The sequence below is a fragment of the Neocloeon triangulifer genome, unplaced genomic scaffold (genome assembly GCF_031216515.1).
Source record: "Neocloeon triangulifer isolate White Clay Creek 2 clone unplaced genomic scaffold, ASM3121651v1 ptg000014l, whole genome shotgun sequence".
Taxonomy (NCBI): domain Eukaryota; kingdom Metazoa; phylum Arthropoda; class Insecta; order Ephemeroptera; family Baetidae; genus Neocloeon; species Neocloeon triangulifer.
The window spans coordinates 4,406,762-4,423,749 of record NW_026775556.1 but is presented as its reverse complement, the minus strand read 5'-3'; the positions used below and the strand labels follow the sequence as shown (position 1 = coordinate 4,423,749).

The 16,988-nt window shown below is 39.8% G+C and overlaps 5 protein-coding genes across 9 annotated transcripts; 3 read left to right on the top strand and 2 right to left on the bottom strand.

The window, feature by feature from the left end:
* Positions 1 to 58: 58 nt before the first annotated feature.
* On the bottom strand, positions 59 to 3,834 carry LOC132200197 (exosome complex component MTR3-like). 2 transcript variants are annotated; one of them, XM_059625464.1, is made up of 5 exons: positions 3,598 to 3,834; positions 3,286 to 3,539; positions 3,075 to 3,221; positions 2,762 to 3,014; positions 59 to 156 (listed from the first exon to the last, which is right to left on the bottom strand). In XM_059625464.1, the coding sequence occupies exons 1-5, from the start codon at positions 3,740 to 3,742 to the stop codon at positions 74 to 76; spliced, it is 882 nt and encodes a 293-aa protein (XP_059481447.1). In that variant the 5' UTR covers positions 3,743 to 3,834; the 3' UTR covers positions 59 to 73. The 2 variants fall into 2 exon arrangements, with proteins under 2 accessions (XP_059481447.1, XP_059481448.1); XM_059625465.1 differs by lacking the exon at positions 59 to 156 and adding an exon at positions 1,083 to 2,703.
* A 49-nt stretch (positions 3,835 to 3,883) lies between these two features.
* LOC132200463 (ubiquitin-protein ligase E3B) lies at positions 3,884 to 8,287 on the top strand. Its single transcript, XM_059625941.1, has 16 exons — positions 3,884 to 4,044; positions 4,158 to 4,349; positions 4,407 to 4,550; positions 4,611 to 4,938; positions 4,997 to 5,185; positions 5,246 to 5,437; positions 5,496 to 5,940; positions 6,005 to 6,176; positions 6,229 to 6,347; positions 6,402 to 6,574; positions 6,631 to 6,910; positions 6,963 to 7,389; positions 7,443 to 7,572; positions 7,624 to 7,788; positions 7,835 to 7,946; positions 8,016 to 8,287. The coding sequence occupies exons 2-16, from the start codon at positions 4,189 to 4,191 to the stop codon at positions 8,186 to 8,188; spliced, it is 3,210 nt and encodes a 1,069-aa protein (XP_059481924.1). The 5' UTR covers positions 3,884 to 4,044; positions 4,158 to 4,188; the 3' UTR covers positions 8,189 to 8,287.
* A 66-nt stretch (positions 8,288 to 8,353) lies between these two features.
* Positions 8,354 to 9,435, bottom strand: LOC132200467 (acireductone dioxygenase). Of its 3 annotated transcripts, none has more exons than XM_059625945.1 (5): positions 9,339 to 9,435; positions 9,040 to 9,167; positions 8,867 to 8,986; positions 8,629 to 8,808; positions 8,354 to 8,572 (listed from the first exon to the last, which is right to left on the bottom strand). In XM_059625945.1, exons 2-5 carry the CDS (start codon positions 9,160 to 9,162, stop codon positions 8,447 to 8,449), a joined length of 549 nt encoding a protein of 182 aa, XP_059481928.1. In that variant the 5' UTR covers positions 9,163 to 9,167; positions 9,339 to 9,435; the 3' UTR covers positions 8,354 to 8,446. The 3 variants fall into 3 exon arrangements, with proteins under 3 accessions (XP_059481928.1, XP_059481930.1, XP_059481931.1); XM_059625947.1 differs by having other exon boundaries at positions 9,298 to 9,402; XM_059625948.1 differs by lacking the exon at positions 9,339 to 9,435 and adding an exon at positions 9,218 to 9,241.
* A 10-nt stretch (positions 9,436 to 9,445) lies between these two features.
* LOC132200465 (GDP-L-fucose synthase) lies at positions 9,446 to 11,351 on the top strand. Of its 2 annotated transcripts, none has more exons than XM_059625943.1 (7): positions 9,446 to 9,599; positions 9,708 to 9,896; positions 10,002 to 10,116; positions 10,184 to 10,312; positions 10,575 to 10,765; positions 10,817 to 10,968; positions 11,027 to 11,351. In XM_059625943.1, the coding sequence occupies exons 2-7, from the start codon at positions 9,766 to 9,768 to the stop codon at positions 11,260 to 11,262; spliced, it is 954 nt and encodes a 317-aa protein (XP_059481926.1). In that variant the 5' UTR covers positions 9,446 to 9,599; positions 9,708 to 9,765; the 3' UTR covers positions 11,263 to 11,351. The 2 variants fall into 2 exon arrangements, with proteins under 2 accessions (XP_059481926.1, XP_059481925.1); XM_059625942.1 differs by having other exon boundaries at positions 9,450 to 9,608; positions 9,709 to 9,896.
* A 234-nt stretch (positions 11,352 to 11,585) lies between these two features.
* Positions 11,586 to 14,367, top strand: LOC132200466 (rab-like protein 2A). Its single transcript, XM_059625944.1, has 3 exons — positions 11,586 to 11,927; positions 13,019 to 13,207; positions 13,823 to 14,367. The coding sequence occupies exons 1-3, from the start codon at positions 11,604 to 11,606 to the stop codon at positions 13,913 to 13,915; spliced, it is 606 nt and encodes a 201-aa protein (XP_059481927.1). The 5' UTR covers positions 11,586 to 11,603; the 3' UTR covers positions 13,916 to 14,367.
* The last annotated feature ends 2,621 nt before the right edge of the window (positions 14,368 to 16,988 follow it).

The following is a 16,988-nucleotide window of genomic DNA, read 5'->3' as shown; positions in this document are numbered from 1 at the left end:
CTTGGAGCGAGATGGAAACAACAGAAAATGTCGAGCGTCACTGTACACTGCAGATGGACAGGGCTCATGGTGATCAAATAGAAATGGAGTGCATGCCTGAAAAGCCTCTGGAATTCTCTTCCTTGCCTGCAGTCAACAAACAATTCCAGCTTCTGACTGAAAATCAACAGAAGAGGTTTTTGAAAATTAATTCAAAACAGCATTTTATTTTGATTTGAAACAATTTTGTTTAGAGAGTTTGCCATATCGGTGCATAGTGACAGAAACGTCTGCAAGGCTGCAAAACTGGTTGAGAAATATGTCAGTTCTGGAATTATGAGAGGAGCTTCGGATGACACTGCTTATGTCCTTGCCGATTTCACGGCGGACTTTCCTCAGCTGACTGCAGATCAGTTACTCATGATCTCTGCTCCTAACAGGTATAAATTTCTCTTAGATTTTTTTTTAATAATCTTCTTTTATATTGAAATAGTCCTCAGACTAGCACTCAGAATTACTTGGAGCCGCCGGATGCTAAAACACTTCTGAAAAGATCAGTGGCAACTCTCCTTGTGCACAATGAAATCCTAAGTAGTTTTTTTAAAACAATAAAAATAGCAAAATTAAGTTATTAATTCTGTCCAGTTTGCAAAAGCTCTGTGTTGCAAATGCTGTCTGAGTTGGCGCAGAAATTAATTTACAACATTGGAATGCACATTGCGTCAGAAACTGCTTTTGGATCCACTCGAGGACAGATGAGAGATGACTTGGTGAGAAAATAATTTCTTTCACAAAAACAAGAATACATTTTTTGTTATGAAATGAAGGGGGCAGCTGAAATTGCTCTGCATAGTGTGGGAATCGAAGGCATTGCAGATGTGATTCAATACTATCGATTCCACGTCTTGCAAAGGGGAGATTTTCTTGATGCAATTGTCAACCACGCCTGCCTGGAGGAAGGAGACAAAGAGAAGCAAGACACTTCAGACATTCTAGCAATCAATAAAATTCCTATTCACTGAGGTAATGACAAAATAGTCAAATTAATTCTGAATGCACATATAAGTACTTTGTATTAGATTTGTTCATTCCGTTCATTCATTCATCAGATAATATGCATAATAATGTAACATATTAAATAAATTTATTCTTCATTATATTCTATAGAATTCACTAAATTGTTGCCATAACACCAAATGCTCAACAAAATGTAATAATTTTGCTAAAGGAAATATTAACAGTAGCACCAAATGAATCAATTTTCTGTGTGAGCTTATTCAAATCAGTTGCTGGACAGAGTCTCTTTCGAGATGTTTATCAAGTCAACACATTTATGGAAGCTTTCTAAATTCCTTGGACTGCACCCGGACCAGACGAAATTTCATCGCATAATTCCACAGAGTGTAGCACTGATTACTAATTTGTTTAGTTTAATTTGGAGAATTCAGGGTACTTAAATTATTCAATTCTCGTTTCAGTCAATTCGAGCCATACAATTTTCGCAGATGAAGCTCTCGACCATGGAAGTGCTCGAGACCTTCTACCACCTCTTTACGATTTCCTTACTTTGATCATGACATCAATTCACATTAATTTTGTTTGGAGAAATGTGGGTTGCGTCGAAAAAACCTCAATTAGAGTACAGCAAATTTCCTCAAATTTCAACTTCGAGATGAAGGTTTATAAACTCGCCTATATTTATTGATGAAAATATTTATAATAAAAACTTTTGAACAGAATTTGTCGATGCTGTCATTTGGACAGAGCGTAATGGCAATTTTAGTGGTGCCTCTGGCGCTTTTTGACACTTTTTCTGGAATGCGACACGCAAGCCAAGTGCTGAATATCATTGGCGGGATAGGTCACACATTCAGTTTGCTCTCCGGGGCAATTTTGGAGCAGCAGTTTATTTTGTGCATGGGTGCCTGTCGGATGGAATGCAAGGAGCTCAACAGACAACTCAAAACTTTGAAAAATAAGAAACTGAAAGCTGCAAACTTTAATCTGGATGTAGAACTAAAAAAACTTCGCCTGGCGCACTTGCAGATTTTAAAACTATTCCGTTTGATTGGGGAAACTTTTCAAAGTATTTAAGAACGCGGGTCTAATTGCAGAGATTAATTTTTATTAGGTGTAATTTTGATGCAGGTCATCTACTCTTCCTTGGCAGAAATTTGCCTGCTTTACTTTCTAGCAGGAAGTGCTCTCAGTCCCGAGAGTGCCGAAGGAGCCTGGCAGGCCCTTCTCTTTGTGAGCGCCACGTTTTGGCTAGTTTTGCTCACACTGCGCCTTATTCTGACCACTTGGATTTGTGACAGCACAATCAGAGAAGTAAAATTTGATTTTTAAAATTCAGAAATGATAATCATAAGAGATGGATTCAATAGGCAGGTAAAAGTGGACCAATTCTGGAAAAGAGCAATAGCTCTTATTTATCAGGTTCTACAGAAAAAGAGGTATTTTTAAAAATTTAAAGGACATCTTTAAAATGTTCCTCAGCTTTCAGAATTTTCAGCTCAGATTTTAAACAACAGCTTGGCACTCTCAGTATTTGGATTCTTTGACTTTAACCTCACAATTTTACACACCGTAACAGATATGAATATTGATTTTAAAAATGTTGGTGATAAAAATTTTTCAGATTGCAGGAACAGCCACGACATATCTGGTGATTCTGCTGCAATTCCAGTCACCGTCACATTAGATCGTTTTGAAAGAAATAACCTTTTATGAAGTAATTAAAAAAAATATATTAATATATATTAGGATTGGTCAAGAACACCTTTGACAGCACTGAGAAGAGTTGCTTGCACAGCCTTGTGCACTTCAGCACCTAGTTCGACAGTTTCAGTGATCAACTGCTGGAATCTCGAAGGCGTTATGTGGCCAGTGTGGTAGAGTTGGCTGACCTGATTGAAGGTTGGCAGCAGACTGACGGTGAACATGCCATGCTCGTCCTCACCGTCCACTCCTTGCAGACATACCCTCTCCTCCACTCCTGTGGGGTCTGTCAACTCTGTGTCTCCCAGGAAAGCCTTCAAATGTATATCATAAATTAATAGGGCCCATCGTAAAAGTACACAAGAGAAAATTACCTTCGAAAGCCCCACAGGGAGATCGTACATAGGCACCGCTGCATCTCCTAGTGCAAGACCAGCACAGGTGATGGCTGCAGCTAAACTAGATCCATCGTCCTGCAGAACCAACACATGCACCTCAACTTGGAAGTTGGGAAACTCGTGCTGTAGAAAAATAAAAATTGTAATTCAAATACAGCGAAATTATTTTTTGGTATTTTTTTTTTACGAGACAGACTGCAGGTTCAAGGGCGTTTTTCAAAAGCAAAGAATACTCTTTGTCGTCGGCTTCTTGCTGATGGCTTCGCCTCTGCAGACCACTGAACGAGGCGAACTTGAACTCGCAGAAAATCTCACCCCTCAGGTTGTGTTCTGAGCTGCGTGGTTTCTCTCTCGGATCAAAAACGGAGCAGATCACTTTTGTGTGGTCCAATTCAATGTACGCCGACCCCTTGGCTTGCGTGACTACACCCGTCTTCAAAACTACACAAGAGAAATTTGAAAAAATTGAAATATATTTTACTTATCTACAGAAACGCACAAATTTTTCTCAGGTCTTTGCACTTTCGGCCGTCGCCTCTAGTCCTGTCGCCTTTATTCTTGATCAAAGGTTGCTCAGTCGGGCCCAATTTTCGGTAGTCCTCGCTGACCTCTGGACCCTGAATCCTTCTGTAGTCTTGAGGCATGTTTAAAAAACGGCAAAATCGTTTTTTCCTCTAGAAATTCTAAATAACAAAGCTAGCAGACTTTCGCACACCGAACCAGCGTGCTCTTTTTCTCTTTTGTAATTTATTGTAAACAAGTGGGAGTGGTGGGGGAAGCCAATCAAAACGCAGCTGACTTTCAAGAACACAAAATTTGACAACATCAAAATAAGCAAAAAGGTCGAAGATTGCTGGCGTACATAAAGACTAGACTATGCATATGTAATATTAATTTGCTTAAAATTATGATGTTAAGCATATGAGGAAAATTTCATAATTTTAAGGTACATAATTTAAGTTTTTCAGTCTCGATCGTTGTTTAATAATGACTTTTTAAGCATTAAATTTATGTTATGTTTATTTTGTATTTGTTCACTGTATCAATTGACTTCTGCAGAGAATATTTAGGACTATAGGAAATCGCCAACATGTTTCCCTCAAACGATTCAAAAAAGGGTAACTTCCTGGAGCAAACTAAGGCTGCTAGAGAAGAAAGGGCTCTGGAGAAGAAAAGGGAAAACGCAGCCATAAAAATACAATCGCAACTCAGAGGATTCTGTGCCAGGAAGCGATTTCGATCCCGTGTGATGTAGGGAGCAGCAATTTGTTGAAACTGGTTTTATTGAATTTCTTTCTCTGATATCAGCTCAGAATTTGATGCTTTAATTGGCTTTACGGAGAAGGGAAGCAACTCAAAAATTCAATCGATACAACTTTTTCATTCCACCACTAGACTGTTGCTTGTTTGGGATAAAAAACTTGACAAGGATAGAATCGAAAAATTATGCGGGTACGTACTATAAAATTTACTTTATTACTTACTCCGTTTTTTAAAATAATTTTTGGTCAGACTTTTAGTGGACAGCCTGGCTGAGGACAAGGCCCAGCTCAGCTACATTGGCGTAGCTCTGAACAGAGAGCACTCGATTTACTGGATCTCTCACATAAAAAAATTGCTATGGATGTGCTGCCAGTACATGGAGGGTCTTTCCCCAGAGTTGGCCGCTGACTCTCGTTCTCTTCTCTTGTTCCTGCGGACGCTTGTATCATTCACGTCCATTACGACTTGGGCCATCCTTAGGTCCCCTGCCATGGAAAAACTCAACCCTGGCATGAACAAGCTCTGCGCAAACATCATAGGCGACCTGGTCAACAGAGGGTTTCTTACCACTTTAAAAGTAAAAATTTTACAGTTAACACAATTTGTTATTCAAAACAAAAACTTATTATTCTCAGCGAGTTTTGATCAAGGGACTTTGTGGATCCAAACCAAGTTTGAAGCAAGTTTCCTTATCTGCCCTCTTCAAACTTACTCTTCGACCTCTAGTCTTGGCAGACTTTTCCGAAAAACTGCTGTCCATGTTTTTAATTAACATTGTCAGTGTTCCTGCCCTTCTGCACCATCTTACTATAATTTCTCCAGAGGTAATAAATTTTAAATAAAAGTAATAATTCTTATGTTTAATTAAAATATCTTTTTGCCAGTGTATAAACCAGTTAGTATCAAACGGAGTGTTTAAAAGGAGTATGACGATGCTCTCTTCAGAGCAGGACCTTCGAATTGTGTTTAACACCTTGGAAGGCAACTATGCCCTCTGTTTGCTGGCAAATCTCATACACATGGCGCACATTGAGAAGGATGACAGCCTCAAGGAATTGTACTTCCCAACATTTATAGTAAAAACCAGCCTGATTTATTCAAAACTTTTAATTTATTTAAATTTATCTTTGATAGTGTGTGGTGTCTCGAATGCTGGAGTGCTGCCAGAAGTATGTGGGCAACAAAAGATCAGAGGTCACTCACTGGCACCCTGTGCTGGGCTGGTTTGCTCAGGGTCTCGATTTGCAGCTTCAAGCCTCAATGCCCCTGGTGCGCAGACAGTTGAGCTACCTTTGGGCTGCTCCTCTCGTCTCCATCCTGCTCAGCGACCTGAACCAAATAGTGCAAGAAACAGGGGTGCCTGACCCTGTGGCCAGTGCTCCAATCACCTTTGCTGGCTCTTCCATGCAAAACAACTTCAACAGCATGCTCAAGAAGGTGCTCGACCGACCTAACAAAAGTGGCAACATCAAGTACGTCAAGCTCGGCAGCCCTGAGTGCACCAGAGTGGCTATGATGGCCTCCCTCTACCAGACCTCCCTTAGCACCCTTACCCAATTGAAATTGGACATCCTAACTGGTACAACTTTGATAATGCTGATGATTAATTTATTTTAATCCAAACTTGAACATTATTATTTCAGGACTTTGTTACCAGAATGGGGTTCTGCACTTGTTGTGGCAATTTTTGTGGACGCTGGGTCCTTTGTGTGGATTGAAAGCGTTTTTAGGACTACTTGATGTAGACTCCAATGGAACTTGCCCTGAATTCCAAATGCTGACCCTCTTTTGTGACTGCATGAATCACTACATATTGTAAGCTTTATTGTTTTTTTTTTTTTTTTTTTAAATTAACAAAATATTTCAGAATTTTAGACGACATAGAAATGTATGAGCAGCAAAAGCCGTTTCGAGTGGGGGATTACGTATTGATGTCTAATTTTTTAAATCAATTTGCGTACAAAGCTGTCCTAGGAGGACTATTTGGTATTTCATTCAAGTTCAGTCTTTGTTAATTAACTCATTAAGTTTTATTATCAGATGCCAAAAGTTTACATGGCAATGCGTTGTTCAACGCTGTTCTCACATTGCTCCTGAGGCTTTACCAGCGAGATTGTCGACGTCAGTACACCCCGGACGGCCACTGGTTACTGAAAGATATCAAAATCAGCACATTTATCAGTGATTTGGAGAAAGGCAAAAAGGCGAACCAGGTATATTTTAATTTTTTTTTTCAATTTCAATTTTAAATAAAAATTTAAAAATTTAGATAATCCTGCAAAAAATGCCACACATCATCCCGCAAGATGAACGGGTGCAGATTTTTCGTAGGCACGTTGCCAACGAGAAAACGTCTTTAGGAATCACTGAGAGTAGTTGCCACTCGTCATCAACTTTGATCACAATTCACAGATCAAGAATTGTTGAGGATGGCTACAGTCAACTTGCAACCTTAAACCCTCAATCATTAAAGGGCGTTATCAGAGTTCGCTTTGTCAATGAGCAGGGACTTTTTGAAGCCGGCATTGACCAGCATGGAGTTTTTAAAGGTAATTTTTTTTTCAAACAAGATTAAAAGTTTGACTCTCTTGTCACCAACAGAATTCTTGGAGGAAACAATCAAGAGAGTCTTTGACCCATCTCTGAACTTGTTCCGCACCACGGCAGACGAGCGCCTTTATCCTTCGCCGACGTCTGCCCTGCAGGACAACCATCTTCAGCTCTTTGAATTTGTAGGCAGAATGCTGGGTAAGGCTGTCTACGAGGGGATCGTGGTGGACGTACCCTTTGCCTCTTTTTTCTTGAGCCAACTGCTGGGCTCGCAACACCAGGCTTACTACAGCTCCATTGACGAGCTACCCTCGCTGGACGAAGAGCTATACCGAAGCCTGACCTACATCAAACATCACCAGGGTGATGTATCAGAGCTGGATCTCAACTTCTCCATCGACCAGGACTACCTGGGAAAATTGGAGACATTTGAGTTGGTTCCTGGTGGACGAGCCACACCGGTCACAAACGAAAACAAGTATTTTGAAAATGATTTTTTTTACTTGCAATTATATTCTGATTACATTTCAGAATAAACTACATTCATTTGATGGCCCACTTTCGGATGCACATCCAAATCAGAGAGCAGACTGCAGCATTCATAAGAGGCTTTCGCTCGATCATCAACACAGACTGGTTGTCTCTCTTTTCCACTCCGGAGGTATAAATTTTCAAATCACAAATATAATTTTGGCTAAGGTTTGAATCACAGTTGCAAAGGCTGATTTCTGGAGACAATTCTCCTCTGGATTTGAAAGATCTGAGAAGAAACACACAGTACTATGGGGGATTCCACGACTCGCACAAAGTGATTGGTTGGCTCTGGGACGTTTTGGAAAGCGATTTTTCTGAATTGGAAAAACGTCACTTTCTAAAAGTAAATTAGATTTTTCGCTTTATTTCTAATTTAACAAAAATTTAAGTTTGTCACTAGCTGTTCGAAACCTCCCTTGCTGGGATTTGCCCATTTGGAACCTCCATTTTCAATAAGATGTGTTGAGGTTGGGGACGACGAAGACACGGGAGACACTATTGGTAATTTCATCTCAAGCTTTCATCATTATTATTATTTTTTTTTTTCATTCAAATCAATGTTGCCTTTAGGAAGTGTGATACGAGGCTTCTTCACAATTCGTAAAAAGGATCCCCAGCATCGACTGCCAACATCTTCAACGTGCTTCAACCTCCTGAAGCTGCCCAACTACCAAAGGAAGAGCACCCTTAGGGAGAAACTCAGATATGCAATCAGTAGCAACACTGGATTTGAACTTTCTTAATTCATTCAGTTTGATATGTCATGATTTTAAAATGATGTGATATCTATATATTTATGAGATTTATATTGAGTAAAAATAAAATTATCAAGATGAAACTAATTTTAGTAATCTGAATGATCATAACTATCTTTAAGATAATAAGGCGTAAATTGTCATAAAAATAGCTGATTTTGCAGAGCATAAAAAAATTTATTTTCTCCAAAAAATAATTATTTGTCTTTTTGTTTTAATAAAAAAAGGAATATCAAAATTCTGGCCCTAGGCTTTGAAGCCAGTCTCCAGTTTCTGGAGATATGACTTACGGCTGGGTTCGCTGTCAGCAGGTCTGTTGATGGGAGTCCAAACTGGTTCTCCCACAAAGTATCGCTTTGCCTTTATGAAATTCTGAAATTTTAAGTAATTTTCAAAATTTGGATAGTACTTTTATAAGTTTTTTATACTTTTTCATCCAACGTAAACCGGTGGTAGATTCCAGCAGGGAGCACCAGAAGGTCTCCCTTACCCACAGCAACCCTGATCCAGCGATCCTGTTGGTCCCTCACATCAAAGTAGCCAGAACCCTCAAGGACAAGACGAATCTCCTCGTCGGTGTGCAAATGCTCCTCATAAAATGATTTGATCTAAAGTAAATTTTATCTTATATTGTGGAGAACATATTAAAAATTTAAAAATAATGACCTTTTGCTCATAGTTTGGCAGTTCCTCCGGACAGCAGGTGATTTCATCTTCATAGGAATACTTGCGTTCCTCCCGGATTTTTGACAAGAATGGATCGGTCAAGTTGTCATCAATTGTTATCTAAAATTAAAATATTAAATTCAAAGAAAAATACATATCAAATTTCAAAATACTTCAAAACTTTCTACTCCCGTTGAAGAGAGTAGTTCTTTGGGGCTAACAAACTGAGGCGGGTCAGTTTGATGCAATTTTCTCTGATCAGCATCAGAGGTGTCCATAAACCAAGCCTGGACCATGTTTACTGAAAAACAGATTACATAATTGATCTTATTACAAAATTACAATTTTTACATAAATTAAATTGCTGAAATAAAATATTTTTAATTTGTGGGATTCTCGGGCTCAGAATAATATATTTTTAACTTATTTACATAAAATTTAATAATTATCAGCTCAATTAAACGATAGTTACGAGAATAAAATAATTATGAAGACGTGGTTCACAGCAGGTTCACAGCTTGAAATAATAAATAAACACAAAGGCCACGCCCCCGTCGCGAGGGGGGATGGGCAGTATTTTGGAGAACTAAAAAACTAAAAAACCCACACGTATGACAAACAGCACGAAGTTGAGCACGAAGGTGCGATAAAAAGGCTGAAGTAAACAAAGCTGGTTGCAAGCTGGTTGGGTTTGACGTGGATTGCCAAGCCAAAGAGGGGCGCGACAACACAGTTACACAGGGTAGATAATTATATTATTGGATTAGCTGCTCGTGTCATTGCATGCAGCTCAAATATGAATAGTGACGGTAGTGTTCGTCATGTCAAATTCGTACTTTCAGGCCCGGCGAGTTTTGCGGAGATTCAAGAGCCGACACTTGAACGGAGCGCACAGTGGTATGGCGAACAAGAGGGTGATGGTCACCGGGGGCTCCGGTCTTGTCGGACAGGCCATCAAGGCTGTTGTCGAGGCGGACCCCAAGTCGGACGAGACATGGATCTTCCTCAGCAGCAAGGACGGAGACCTGAGGTATTTTTGTTCACCTTTCATGTGAAAACATTAATTGATGATGTGGCTTAACTTATATAAGGTTGAAAATCTGGTTTAAAAATTTATAAAAAAAAAAAATTGCAGTGATATGCAGCAAACTGAGGCCCTTTTCGAAAAATACCAACCTACTCATGTGATTCACCTGGCAGCCATGGTCGGAGGACTTTTCCACAATATGGCTCACAACCTTGATTTTCTGGTACAGTTTTCACAACTTAATTTGTTATACGTCATTGTCTTTATGATGTTTTTAATCAAATTTGCAGAGGGTAAATTTGCACATCAACGACAACGTTCTGCACTCAAGCTACAAGTACAAAGTGCAGAAAGTTGTTTCTTGTCTCTCAACGTGTATTTTCCCAGACAAGACGGCCTATCCAATTGACGAAACAATGGTAATTAGACAGAAACTCCATTTAAAAAATTATTTAATTTTTTAACTAGATAAAAAGTTGTGCAACACACTTTGATCTTTTATTCTAATTGGCAAGGGCTTGTATTATTTAAATATTGAGCAAAAATATATTAATTTATTTTTTAGAACTTGTAAGAAAATTGGTAAAATGAAATGCTGAATTTTTTATGATTAAATATATGATTTCCATGACCCCACTGCTATTCTGTCTATAAACTATTTTACAATTTTCATCTGTCCAGGTGCATAATGGTCCTCCCCATCCGTCCAACTTTGGCTACAGCCACGCTAAACGGCTCATCGATGTTCAAAACCATGCCTACCACCAGCAACACGGTTGCATGTTCACCTCTGTGGTTCCGTGCAATGTCTTCGGACCCCACGACAACTTCAGGCAAGGAGAAGCCCACGTCCTGCCAGCATTATTAGCAAGGTGATTTTTTTTTGTTTAATTCTTGGTATTTTTAAAAAAAAAAAATTTAAGAATCCACAAGGCAGCTATGGAAGGTCAGCCAAGTGTGACAGTTTTGGGCACTGGCCGGCCACTGCGGCAGTTCATTTACTCACTCGACTTGGCCAAACTGATGATTTGGACCCTGTGGAATTACGAGTCTGTTGAGCCAATCATCCTCTCTGGTATATTTTCTAATTCAACATGGTGTTTTAAAAATATATATATTTATGAAATCTGCAGTTGATGAGAAAGATGAGGTTTCGATCGGAGAAGTGGCACATCAGTTGGCCAAAGTGTGTGGCTACCAAGGACGTTTGGAGTTTGACACCTCCCAGGCAGACGGCCAGTTCAAGAAAACGGCCAGCAACGCCAAACTGCGCTCATTGCTTCCAGAATTTGAGTTCACGCCGCTTGAACAGGCGCTCAAGGAAACTGTGCACTGGTACACCCACAACTGGATGAGCTCCAGGCGGTAACACTTTCGGAGGAAAATGTTTTTAATTTTGGTTGGCCCCTGAATATCCTATTCTACCCTGTGAAAATAAATATATGTGAATTTTAAGCATTTAACAAGTTTTTATTCCAATTAAATAATCTAATTTCTTTCCGAGAATTGTTAAAATTCTGCTGAAATGCATTTTGAACTATATACAATCAGGAAAGTAAAGGGGCGCCAACTTTTCACCGTCACGCACGGCCACCCACCCACACACCCCTATTTGAATAAACAAAAGGGTATTCAAATGGGAGGGGTGGTGGTGCCACCTGGGCGGCGGAATGTGAGCGGGGGCGGCAAACAGTCTCTATATTTTTCACGATGGACAGCCTGAGCGCCGAGGAGGCCAACTTGGCGTACCTGGGGTCTGAGGAGGAGGCTGAGCTGGCAGTCAAGGTCATCTGCCTCGGGGACAGCGCGGTCGGCAAATCGAAGTGCGTCGAGCGCTTCCTGCTGGACGCGTTTCAGCCGCGGCAACTGTCCACCTATGCGCTCACACTCTACACGCACCGCACAGTGGTGCGCGGCACGCAGGTGCGCGTTGACTTCTGGGACACGGCGGGACAGGAGCAGTTCAACAATCTGCACCCGTCCTACTTTCACGCCGCCCACGCTTGCGTCCTCCTCTTTGACGCCACCAGAAAGGTGAATAAACGTTTCATTTACATAAAAATTATTTTCTAAGACACATATTATAATACTTTTATATTTTTAACCAATTTTGGTATTGTTATTAAATTTTGATGAAGAATGGAAGAATCTTTAAATAAAAAATAAAACTAATCAATTAGATAACTAAAAATTTAATTTTTTTTGGTAATATAGTAGATTTTTATCTACTTATTAATTTTAGATGGAAGAATTTTATGTCATTAAATGAATAACTAATTTAAATTCAAAATTTCTGGTTCAATCTCTAATTAACTTATTGACGAAAATCATCTTTAAAAGAATTCCGAATAATGACATATTTTCCCTCTCCCCTGCCACACTCGTCGTATGCAACCCGCTGGATTCGGTTGTGAAGCGTGTTGCCTACTCGCACTTCCAATGGCTGCGATCTCTCATTTTTTACTCTCTTTGTTGCTACCAATTCGCTTTCGCTTAGCTTGCGTCTGACAGCGTGCACTATTTACAACCTGCCGCCGCCGATCACGTGATTCGCTCACTCACTCGCTGGTAATTGCGTAATTATACACACAGGCTGCCCCAGGATTAAGCCTCTTTATTATTTTAACCAGCTCGCGGAGCGATTTGAATTTCAAAGAGCGCCGCGCCGCGCGAATACAGTTACTTTCGTCTTTTGTATTCTAATCAAATCAATATGCACGCGACCAAATGCTTGAATTTTGGAAAACTACAACAAGAGAAAATAGAGACGGAAGTATATAATGAAAGCGGCTGTTATCGATTTGATACGCCGTGTGCGCTCGCTGCAATTCAGGAAATGATTCTGTTCACTGATGATAAGCTTTTGACTTTTGACATTTGAATTTACTTTTTATGTTGATACGCAAAAGACAAAAATTAAAGCTTCAAAAAAATAAAAAGGATCAGAATTTTAATTTAATTACAAAATAATTTCCTTTGAAAAGCAATTTAATAGATTTCGTTTTGAATTAAAAATAAATTAATAATTTTCAACAAATGTTCTTGTTTTTTTTTTATTTATTTATTTTTTTTTTGTCAAAACTATAACATCACATTAGATAAAACTGAACGTGCTCCTGTTCTAGGTAACGTACAAGAACCTGGCGCGGTGGTTGCAGGAGCTCCGCAAGTACCGGCCGCATATCCCTGTACTGGTCGGCGCCAACAAAATCGACGCCGATCCGGAGGTGACGAGGCGCTCGTTCGCCTTCCCGCAGCGCCACGCACTGCCGCTCTACTTCGTGTCCGCTTCGGACGGCACCAACGTTGTCAAGGTACCAAATAAATAAATCTCGCTCTAGGGATCAACGTCTTCTTTGTGAGCAAGGAGTGCATTTTGTATTTGATGGATCGCCAGCTCATTCCGAAACTGGTTCCAACCAGTCATTCATCTGATCAGTGCAAGATTAATGTTCAAACATAAATAAATGCCGTATTTATAAAAACAAACAAATACAACCTGAACTTTCTAGGTGGAACGTTTTGTAGTTATTGAACATTAAGAAAATTTAGTTAAAAATTGTTAAAAAATAAATAAAAATAAATAAATAAATAAAATGTTTAATCTAAACAAAAATTTCTCGCATGAGATCAACAACATATTCAGTAGGCTAAAACTTTCCAGACAAAACTTATTTTCTTTCTATACGTTAAAAATAATTTTGATACAAAAATTGTCTCGCGATCTCCAATAAAATTGATTTTTGGAAGCAAAAATAGATTTTTGGCGGTACCTCCTTTAAAGGTGTGACTCGTCTGGAGCTCATTTTGACATTTAATAATGCGGAATTCCGCCTGCTTTTTTTTCTTTGTACGCCTCTCCTTTTGTGCGAGCTTTGGTGCCGCCTCCTTTCGAAAAATTAATATATCCGCTTTTGATTGTTTCGCAGCTGTTCCAAGACGCGATCGAGGCTGCCGTCGAGTACAAACGCAACCCTGCTGACGACGCCGACCGTATTCTGGACGAACTGGACAGGCTGTGAGGAACAAAAAATCCGCCCAAAATCTAACGCGCCAAGGTTGACTTGGGACCAAATAAGAAAATAATTAAAACAAAAAACCGACTGGTTATTTGGGAGTTGAAATATAAAATTTATAATTTATGTACCACTCTAATTGCGAGAGGCGATTCATACTTGAAATAACTCCGGTGTCCAAGGATGCGACGAGATGGAGGGATTTTCCTCCTTTTGCCCGCTCAAGCATGCACCTCTATTGTCACTTTCATTTCTAGACGAGCTGCCGTCGCAACTCAGAGTTGGCAGAAGATCGAGCGAGCGATTTGTGTAACTTGTTTATGCAACGGACAAGGTGTCCGTGACGAAACTAAATTAATTCTCAAACTCTCGTTTAAATCGGCGCGGCCTTTATTTGTTTCAACACAAATTGTTTATTTGTTTTCCTCTCGCTAAGGACTCGAAAATATAGCACCAAGATATTGGAAACCAAAAATAATTTGCTTATTTTTACAACAAAAGTCGTTTGCAAATCACGCACAAAGAGAGCCGAAGGCGTTATCTGTTGTTGTCTAGCTGCTGCGGTCAACCCAGCCGGCGTTGGACCTCACCTGGCTGCAGATCGCGCTGTTGCCGAGGCCTTTTAAAATTTCTTCTACATTGGAGGATAGAAAAAACCAAGCGAATTCGTGCGATGGCGAGAGTGAGAGCAGGAGAGGGGCCTAGGCGTCGGGTTGCTGCGAATAAAAACAAAACTTTTGATTATACACGCCCGCTCTCGAAATTTCTCGAAATTTCTACTGTGAATAGATGGAGTATAGAAGGGTATTTTAAGTAAGGAATTAGTGATTATCGAGTCGAGTTGAGTGTAAGAAAATTTAGATTAAAAGGATGCTTAAAAATTTCAATCAAATTGAATGATAAAAGAGGCAAACAGTTTTAGATTGCTTAAAATATTGATTTGAGTTCATTTTGTATAGCTGTAACTTTTCTATATAGGTGCAGTTTTGTTTTTTATATTAAATTGCTTCTTTTATTCCTCTCCTTCCATTTTCAATTTTTTTTTCAATTTGGAGCCGATTCTTTATTTTATTTTATTTTTTATTTTATTTAACAGACGCATTTAAAGACAGCACAAATTTAAGCATAAACGCATGGGTCTAATTATGATCAACGTGCAAAAAATTCAAAAGTAATTTAGCCTCTTATTTTTTTTTAGCTCATTTTAACAAGAAAATAAAACCGTGGAGGCTAAAATCTCCCTGAGCGCGCAATTTAAACAAACGCCACTATACATATCAGAGGTTACAATTCTACTTTGGATCTTGCACTTGAGTATTATAAAAGGCTGAAAATTGATATTGTTCCCTTGTGCGATGTTGATTATTTCGCCTTTTCGAGCGAACGAGAGCGACCTTTAGCATAGTTGGAAACTTCGCCGTGCTAGTAATGAATCCAATTATTTCGAAGGCCGCCATCGACTTAATATTGCCCGTAATTGCCGCTGCATCTCTCGCGCAGATTGTTTTATAGCCCTGTGCGTGTACATTTTTTTTCGCTGAACGGTGGAAGTGTTTTTTGTTGTGTTCGAAAGCGAATAAAATAACGGATGCTCGTTTCGGCGGCGCGAGTGCAGGTGCACGTTATACACATTGTGATGTAATTTATTTGCAGTGAGAGTATATTGTGGAGTGCGCGCGGCTGCAGAGCGCTCGGTGAAGGGTGATCGGAATGCAGCCTTGAGAAGGCCGTTGCGGGCGTTCAAATCACCGAGAGCTGCTTTTATGATATTGTGCATTTAAAATTGATGTATTAAAGAGAAAAACAATCGCATAGGGTGTGGACACCGGCTATGTATGTTGTGACACTCTGCCTCGATCAGCAACATTATCAACGAGCTGATCGATTCGAATTGCAAAACGTGACCGGTCAGCGATTTCTGCGCCTCGAACGGAAATGTGTGTATTATAGAGAGAGAAAGAAACAATAATTCAGCTGAGAATAGCACTTTTCATGTAGATTGGATTGTAAGTAGAAAAATAATAAAAGGATTATGAGAGCCCGAGGGAAGGCGCAGGAGGTCGCAGCTTTGCGGTTGCCCTATCCCGGATCCCTCGCCGGCGCACGCAGCCTCGACATTTTATTGGACCAGTGTGTGTGTGTTGTTGTTAATTTATGCGTGTCGTGTTAAATTGCGAGCCTGTTTCTTATATAATAATAACAACGCACGGCACAATAGTAAGAGATCGGCTGCAATAAGGTGGGGCGAAAAGAGAGCGAGAGTAAAACTGGCTCCGTGAAGGCCATAACGGAGCCGCCGCCGGTGGTGGTTGCTAACGGCCCAAATAACTCCCATTCACTCTCTCCAACTCTTGAGCACGAAATCTCGTTTTCGAATATAAAAGTAAATCATGCAAAATATTATATTAAAATTTCCACCCCGTATGCCTTGTAGAAAAACTTCACGAGAATTATCAGGTGTAAAAAATTCGGCGGAGAAAAAAGTGCTGCGCAATTGCGAAAGGCGACCTGTGGCCAGGGCGTGGTCCAAGGTCGCGTAGGATTGCTCGCCGCCGCCAAGGCTTGCACCCTCTTCGAGATGGAATCCGGTTGGGCGGCCAACGTAGTGAAAGACTCTTCAAATTAAACGCAGCGACTCTTTGAATTTTGCGCGAGTCGGTCAATACGCAATTACAAAAAGTCGTGAAAAGAAAGGCGAAAAATAGTAATGAGACTGACATTTTACCTCGGCTGAAAGGGAGAGGGACTTTCGGCGAACGAATTAATTTGTCAATTACAAATGAGCCGCATTTCAAACGCACGGCTCGATATTATTCAAATTTTTGGAATATCATTGACTTTTAATTGGAAATTCGACCTAAAATCAGTTGAGTCAAGAAGTCACGCGTTTTGCATTAAGTGGCTTTGATCATTTAAAAATTCATTTATTATCTCTTCTCATAGTCAGCTGAATGAGCAAAAACATGCCTTCAAGCTATTCTGATATGATCCAATAGTTTAGAACCAAACTGTTAACTTTTCATGAAAAAAAACTTTCTAATTACAACAAAAAATTTATTTTTGTGCACCTTTTTGAATA